The sequence below is a fragment of the Ctenocephalides felis genome, unplaced genomic scaffold (assembly GCF_003426905.1).
Source record: "Ctenocephalides felis isolate EL2017-DRISC unplaced genomic scaffold, ASM342690v1 CF-g0.4_SCAFFOLD_01886, whole genome shotgun sequence".
In the NCBI taxonomy this organism is placed as follows: domain Eukaryota; kingdom Metazoa; phylum Arthropoda; class Insecta; order Siphonaptera; family Pulicidae; genus Ctenocephalides; species Ctenocephalides felis.
The window spans coordinates 147,924,759-147,932,016 of record NW_020538040.1 but is presented as its reverse complement, the minus strand read 5'-3'; the positions used below and the strand labels follow the sequence as shown (position 1 = coordinate 147,932,016).

Sequence of the window (7,258 nt, the reverse complement as noted above, 5' to 3'; positions counted from 1 at the left end):
TTCATTTTCCATTTCCTACTAGTGCGGCTCTTTGGACTACTTTTGAATTAGCATCATTCGAAGGCCTGTACATTTTTCTTCTGCTATTCAAAAATTCAATAATTTTTTCACATTATTTGTTAAAAACAACATAGATAGTATCAGTGTAAATAGAATGACGTTAACATTTTTCGATATCTTTTATATTTCCGACAAAAAGTGAGTTTAAAAAAGGGGCAACTTTCACATGTTTTCACTGATATCTCGGCCAAATGATGAGATAGGAAGTTGAAAATTTGTATATTGTATTTTTTCGAAAAGACCTATAAAATGACATCGAAATCATTTAAATACCAGGGCGGGGCCAATTCTGTGTGGAAACACGCTCATACCCTTTCTTAATAATATACACACATTACATACAACAACGATTAACAAGAACAGTTGATAACATATGAATATATGATTTAAAAATTTTATATATGAACCCTATTACAACTTTCTAGCGAACAAAACGTTTTGATAATCCATCATATGCGGAATACAAAAATTTTGTTTACTATAAAAATTCATTTTGACCACAACATTTTTATCTCACATGAAAGCGAATAATCTATCACATTTTTTTTTTCTAAATATCAAATGATAAATGTATGTGAACATGTATCGAACGTTTTTCAGTTCAAATTCAATACCACTAGATGTTTTCAACAGTGCAGATTTAGTTTCGGTACTGAATTTTGAACTAAAACTGATTAATTGCAATTGCTTCAAAAACTTATATTAAAAAAGCTTCGTGCCACAAATGCAGTCGATAATAAAAGTTTCGAAACTCCAAATATTGGTGCATTACTAGTCATTTCGAAATCGTTATATTTCAGCATTCTATCTCCCAGTGGCTTTGTTGCACGATAATTTTTCTTCAGATAAGAGTCGCCAGTAGTATGAGTTTTTTGAAAAATTTTCAGCTGAAAAATAGACAATATATAAATAATAGGTAAAAAATTTTGAAGATTTGAGTCGAAGACGTTCAACTTAGTCCGAATGCAACCGAGATTAAATTGTAAAATTTTTCGTCGTGGAATCCCATTTAAATTTTTTAAAAGCTATTTTATTGAGCAAGCAAGTTGTATTAACTACATTTATAAGTGATAATTATAGCTGTTTGAATTTAATTATTATAGAAATATTTGTAGAACCTCTGATGCATAAAAAGAGATTCTTTCAAGAATTTTCTGTGAACTGTTGCTCAACAAATCGTAATTCTTTGATAAAAATAACACGGTATAACGGCTGAACCGACATACATTGTTAGACCATGCAAAATCTTTCTAGAAAATTTCTAAATTAGCAAGAAAACTAACCTATTATTAAAAGTAAAAGAAAATGGTCAAAAAATAAAAAAATCTTTTGGTGATGATTTATGAGCTCATGAAAATCTTAATCGAAATTTACTAAAAAACATTCACCCTCTGAAGTTAGGATGAAAAATGGTTCGATAATTGAAATTGTATTACTAAATAACAATTTTGGTAGAAAGGTGAAAATTTAGGGCTGTCTGGTAAGAACGCTGGTAATAGAAGCTGGTAATTCTGGTTAAAAACAAATTAATTCATTAATAAAATATGTTTCATATCCTTAAATAGTATTTTACTTATATAAAAATTATATTTTAAAATAAACCCTCACTGTCCCGGATGAGCTCACTAAAATTACTGTCCCGGTTTTGACTTGAAAAATATGGTTATTTTATAAATAGTAGTTTCATACGTTTAAATATGTAAAGGGCATTCTACAAAATGAGTTATGTAATAAATATAATTTGGGAAGCTATCCATAAAATAATATTTTGTTTGTTTAAAAACAAAAATACAAATATCAAGAAACAAAAAACATGCTCAAAAACGAAAAAAGTTCAAAAATGAAAAATATATTTCAAAATTATTACTTAACGTTTTGATGTTTTAAATTTATGACATTTAAATATCAACGAAGGTATTTTATTTTAATTAACATGGAAAAGTTCATATATTTATCTTAACACAATACTAATCCTATTCTTAAGCTATTCATAAGTATTCCATATGTTGACTTATAACGTCCGCGTATAATTCAAAAATATTTCCAATCATAAATAAAATATTAAAACAATTAGAGTTTGTTTAAAAACATGAGATATCTATCAAAATATTTTAAAGCATCAAACCTATTCAAAAATATTTAGTGTTTATTATAGGGAATGCAGATTTGCACAGCATGTCTTCAGCAAACAATTGAGTTTGCAGCAATGCTTATTTCGAATTCAAAATAAAGATCTATATTATGAAAATATTTCATTGTTGAATGAAATTGACTTTTTGACAATGCTTACCTGTTCATCAGATATTGGCAGGCTGTGTTCGAATACAGTCCACAAAACAACTTCGTCGCACGTTGGTGTCGTCAGAGAACCTTCGTATCTATAGAAATTATACCTATTCTGTGGGAGAAAATGTGACAAATTTATTTCTTTTTCAAGTGGATGTTGAGATGAATCCTGACTGTTTAGAACTTTCTTGGCGGAATCCAAAATAATATCCAACGCTTCATTATCTTCATCTGATATCTGGAAATGGAAAGACATATAAGGTAAGTCATTGACATCACCTTTTACTGCATTTTTCGTGAGAATAGTTTAGAAATTTAATTTATAGATTCGACATTATACTGTATATATATATATATATATATATATATATATATATATATATATATTAGAATTCAAAGTTTATTGTATATATATTAGTATTGAAGGTTCATTGTATATAGATTCATATCAGATGCCATTACAATAAATAAATAAAAAAAAGTGTTCAATACGTAATATTTATGCAATAATAAATTATTTATTCACTAAATTTATATCAATAACAGAGATAAGAGATTTTTTTATTATTATTTTGAACAGCAATCGGAACTTGAGAATCCTATAAAGTGTTGTGTTAATTAGACTTAATACTGGTTGGTTCTACAGATAGAACCTTAACAGTTGTCCCATCTATTTGTGATAAATTATTATTACAATTTCTGTAATTAGGCGAATATTTATTGATGCAACAATGCCGGATAAGGGATATTTTCACTTACAAACATATTAAAATATGTTGTTAGAAACATATTGCTATCTATATTTTCAAGTGAAAACCTCTGATTCAGGTCTAGTCTTCTACTTACCTGAACTACGAGAGATCCCAGATAAGAGATAACTAAAATTGAAATTTTCAAAATTTGATATATATGTTATTTTGATATCTTTTTTTTAAGTTTTGATGTGAGATAAAAATTTACACAGTAGATGATAATTTGTGCACAAGTGTCCCCTAAAGGCATAAAGTGGGTCGAATTTTGCTTCAGTATTTATCACTTTGAGTTAAATTATTGAGAATTCTAATTTGTTATTAACTTCCCGTAGGGCAAATTATAGTAATCGCAAAAAAATCGAAAATGAAAATTTTTATATATTTTATATAATTATTTTTATATATTATATATAATTATATATTAGTCTTGAATATATTGTTAAAAATGTACAAAAGAAAATTAACAATTACATAAAACACAACTTGCATTGCATTGCAAATTTCATGCATCTGTAAAATATATCACTTTAAAACAAAATTAAATGTTATCCGTTTGTAAAAAAAGTAAAAACATCATCGATTTGACAAAACTAACTAAAAAAATGCCACTTAATTTTTTTAAAACTTATTTACAAGGTGTCCCAGAACTTAACGTCAAGCCAAAATTAAGTAAAAAATTCATCAATTTTGAAAATGAAAAAATGCCGCTTAATTTTCAAAACTGAATTTGTAAATATCACCTAATTTTTTTTATATACATATAAGAGTGCATATACAGACTTGTGGTGGTAATAAATCGACTTATTTGAAAAAAATGAAAATATTTTTATAAGGTGTCCCAGAACTCAACGTCAAGCCAAAATTAAGTAAAAAATTCATTGATTTGATGAATGATAACTAAATGAAAAAATAACGCCTAATTTTTAAACAGTAAATTTGTAAAAAAATATTTGCTTATTTGGAGAAAAACAGTCAAAAACCAATTTATTGCAAAAAAACAATAAAATTAATTATACAAAAAAAATTGCTTATTTTGATGAATAAAATCGTCAAATGTTAAAAAAGTATAAATAGCCAATTTGTTTAAAACAAAATTGTAAATTGGCGAATTATATAAAAAAACTTCAATTAAAAAAAAACGTCAGTAAATTTGTTAGAAAAGAGCGTAAAATGATGACATTTGTAAATATCCTGTATCAAAATAAACTAAAATACATTTGTTGAAAAAACTAAATTATTATCTTATACAATAATCCTACATCCTATATAACTGGAAACTTAGGATACCCTCATTTGTACATTGTACTAAAAAACTACACAATTTGGTAAAAAAATGTAAATCGTCTTTTTGAATAAAAAAATGTCAACTTCGTCTAAGGGACCGATTCTGCCGCAATGTTATGATAAGTTCATGTTATGAAGAATTTTCCATAGTAATATAGACAAAAGTTATGCGGTTGGTGTTCAGTCAGGCGAATTTCTCAGGTTTTCTCATACAAAACATAACCTAAAAGCCGCACAAATGTCAAAAAAACGATGTTAGATAAGTGTGTGTTTCTGATTTCTCTTAGGTGACATACGAGTGACGTTGCAGTTTATGTTTAAAACGCCGGAATGAACAGCAAATACATGATATTTTGACAGCATTCAGTATGATTCATTCGCATAATGTATGGGGAGTCGGAGCGTAACATAGCCATGCCGTAACATTTCTCTGTTATGCGCAGAATCGGTTCATAATTGTATAAAAAAGTGCCAAATTTAATCTAGTTAAAAAAAACTTTTATGATGTTCTTGGATGAGAAAAGGGTACAATGTTGCCCATTTGAAAAACAGAGTAAATTTGTAAAAAAAATTACCAAATTTGTAAAATAACTATCAAATGTCGTCCAGTTGTGTACTGAAATGCCATCCATACAAAATCCACGTCAATATCATGCAATTTAATAATAATCACTCATTTATAAAAAGACATTTATTTGACAACTTTACTTTCCAACAATTTATTCAACACCAAATTACAACCATTCATATACCACTTCATCATTGCATCCTCTCATTTTCCCGACGTCATCATCGAGTAAAACTCCTCATAGTCAATAACACCATTTCCATCGACATCAGCCTCCTTAATCATCTCCTCAATCTCCTCATCAGTCAACTTTTCACCAAGTCGATTCATCACGATCCTCAACTCCGAGGACGTGATCATGCCGTCGTCGTTCTGGTCGAAGACCTTGAAAGCCTGGATAAATGATCAGGGATAATGGATAATAGATAGAAGATAAGGGATAATAGATAGAAGATAAGGGATAAAAGATAAAGGTAAAAAAAATTGCCTTTTTGATCTCCTCCTCGTTTTGCAAACTCTTCACCTTCCTGCTGAGCGCGTGCAAAAATTGGGTGAAGTCCAATTTGCCAGTGTTTTCGACATCGATTTTGGCGACGATGTCGTCGATTTCCAATTCGGAGCTGTTGTAGCTGACAAACAAACACACACATACATATATATACATACATTATTTATAACATTTTAGAGATACCCCAAAGATCTCAGAACCAATTGAAGGTCTTTGGTGCTGACGAATCCGTCCTTTTCGAAAAACTGAAAGGCCTCCTGCGCCTCTTCAGTCTGCTCCTCTGTTAAATTCAAAGATTGTTCCGCCTCTGGTTCCGCTATAGAAAAAAATATTTTCGAAAATTGCAATAAAACTTAAGGAACTAGGTGCAAAACAAGAAAAGTTCCGACTAAAATTAGTATGGCATTTTTTGTTCTATTTGTATCAGAATTTATACAACTTGGAACATTAAGAACAATCACAGAAATAAAATTGTTAATTAGATCGATAGCAATTGAGAGATCCAGATATTCCCCAAAAATTCAACAAATTACTTCATCTGTTAATCCACCTGACCAATTTTCATTGAAGTCAATTTAATATAGAAAAGTTGATTGAGAAGTAATGGTTCTACTAACTAATGTCAGTGACTTTTTGCCACAAGTTATTAGCAATTAATGTCAAAATTTTAAATAATTTTTTTTTCTATTTTTTGAACTAAAATATTAAAAGTATAAATACAATATAAATTAAATATTTTTTACTAAATTTACCAGTTTTCGTCTGCCTCCTTGCACTACTCATCTTGATCCCAAAATAATCCCAAACTTTTAACAAAACTCTATTATTTTTTTTGAATAAATGATTTTTTTGAAACTCGCAATTAATTTATAAACTTCACAAAACGTTTTCACTCGAATAAAATAAAAGATTTTCAAAAATAAATGACACTTGTATCTTGTTAACTTGATTTATTCGAAAAAAAAAGATACTTGACAATAGAAAATGTCACTTGGAATTTGTTTTGTGTCATTGTTAGTAAATAGATTGGATATTATTATTTTAATTGAATCATTTCTATATTAAATATTTGGTTAATAACATTAGTCTTTTTATTGCACTTAAATGCAAATATTGTGTAAATCGAATTTTTGTCAAAAATTTATAGTTTCTCAAAAAGCTAATTTTTTTTCAAAAATGTTAATCTTTTTAAAAAAAATGTTTGGTACGGGAAATTCCAGCAATTTGCCTTAAGGCACGATGCCATGCACCCCACTAGTTGTGGTTTTTAGATTGCTAGAAACTATTGCAAGAAATGTAATTTTTAATTTAGCTCAACATATTCTAACAGGCGTTGACCACCGGTCTATGGCCCTTGTTCATCAGGCGGCATGGACACCTCTGGTCCGCAGAAGTTTATAAGTATTTGAGGAAATTATACTTTTCAAGAACTTTCACAAAACCATTGACAATGAGACTTTGCTGCTGATAACAACAAACATAACGTTTTTACTAGAGCAGCGATCTTTACTAAAAACTAATAAGCACGACACGCAACTGATACCTTTTGATGTTTTTTACATTTTCAGAATCGGTTCAGAATTTTTTGTGAAAACATGAACTTCTCCTTCGGGAAGTAGTAAATACATTTTGATATATTTTTTTCTGAAAAAAATTATACAAAACATATTAAATACAATTTTTACTTGTTTGTATATTTTCTTTTCTGGAAATATACGGTTGAAGTGCTGGTGGGTAACGTCAAAAATGGTGCAGGGTGCAAAGGGCTAAATAAGAGAAATTAAGTTTTTGAACATTTAT

General features: G+C 28.6%; 2 protein-coding genes across 2 annotated transcripts; both read right to left on the bottom strand.

Moving 5' to 3' along the window:
- Nucleotides 1-749: 749 nt before the first annotated feature.
- Nucleotides 750-2,602, bottom strand: LOC113376046 (putative carbonic anhydrase 3). The gene is made up of 2 exons (XM_026615976.1): nt 2,351-2,602; nt 750-947 (listed from the first exon to the last, which is right to left on the bottom strand). The coding sequence occupies exons 1-2, from the start codon at nt 2,600-2,602 to the stop codon at nt 750-752; spliced, it is 450 nt and encodes a 149-aa protein (XP_026471761.1).
- Nucleotides 2,603-5,154: 2,552 nt separating this feature from the next.
- On the bottom strand, nt 5,155-6,241 carry LOC113376045 (calmodulin-like). The gene is made up of 4 exons (XM_026615975.1): nt 6,211-6,241; nt 5,642-5,774; nt 5,438-5,579; nt 5,155-5,343 (listed from the first exon to the last, which is right to left on the bottom strand). The coding sequence occupies exons 1-4, from the start codon at nt 6,239-6,241 to the stop codon at nt 5,155-5,157; spliced, it is 495 nt and encodes a 164-aa protein (XP_026471760.1).
- Nucleotides 6,242-7,258: the final 1,017 nt, after the last annotated feature.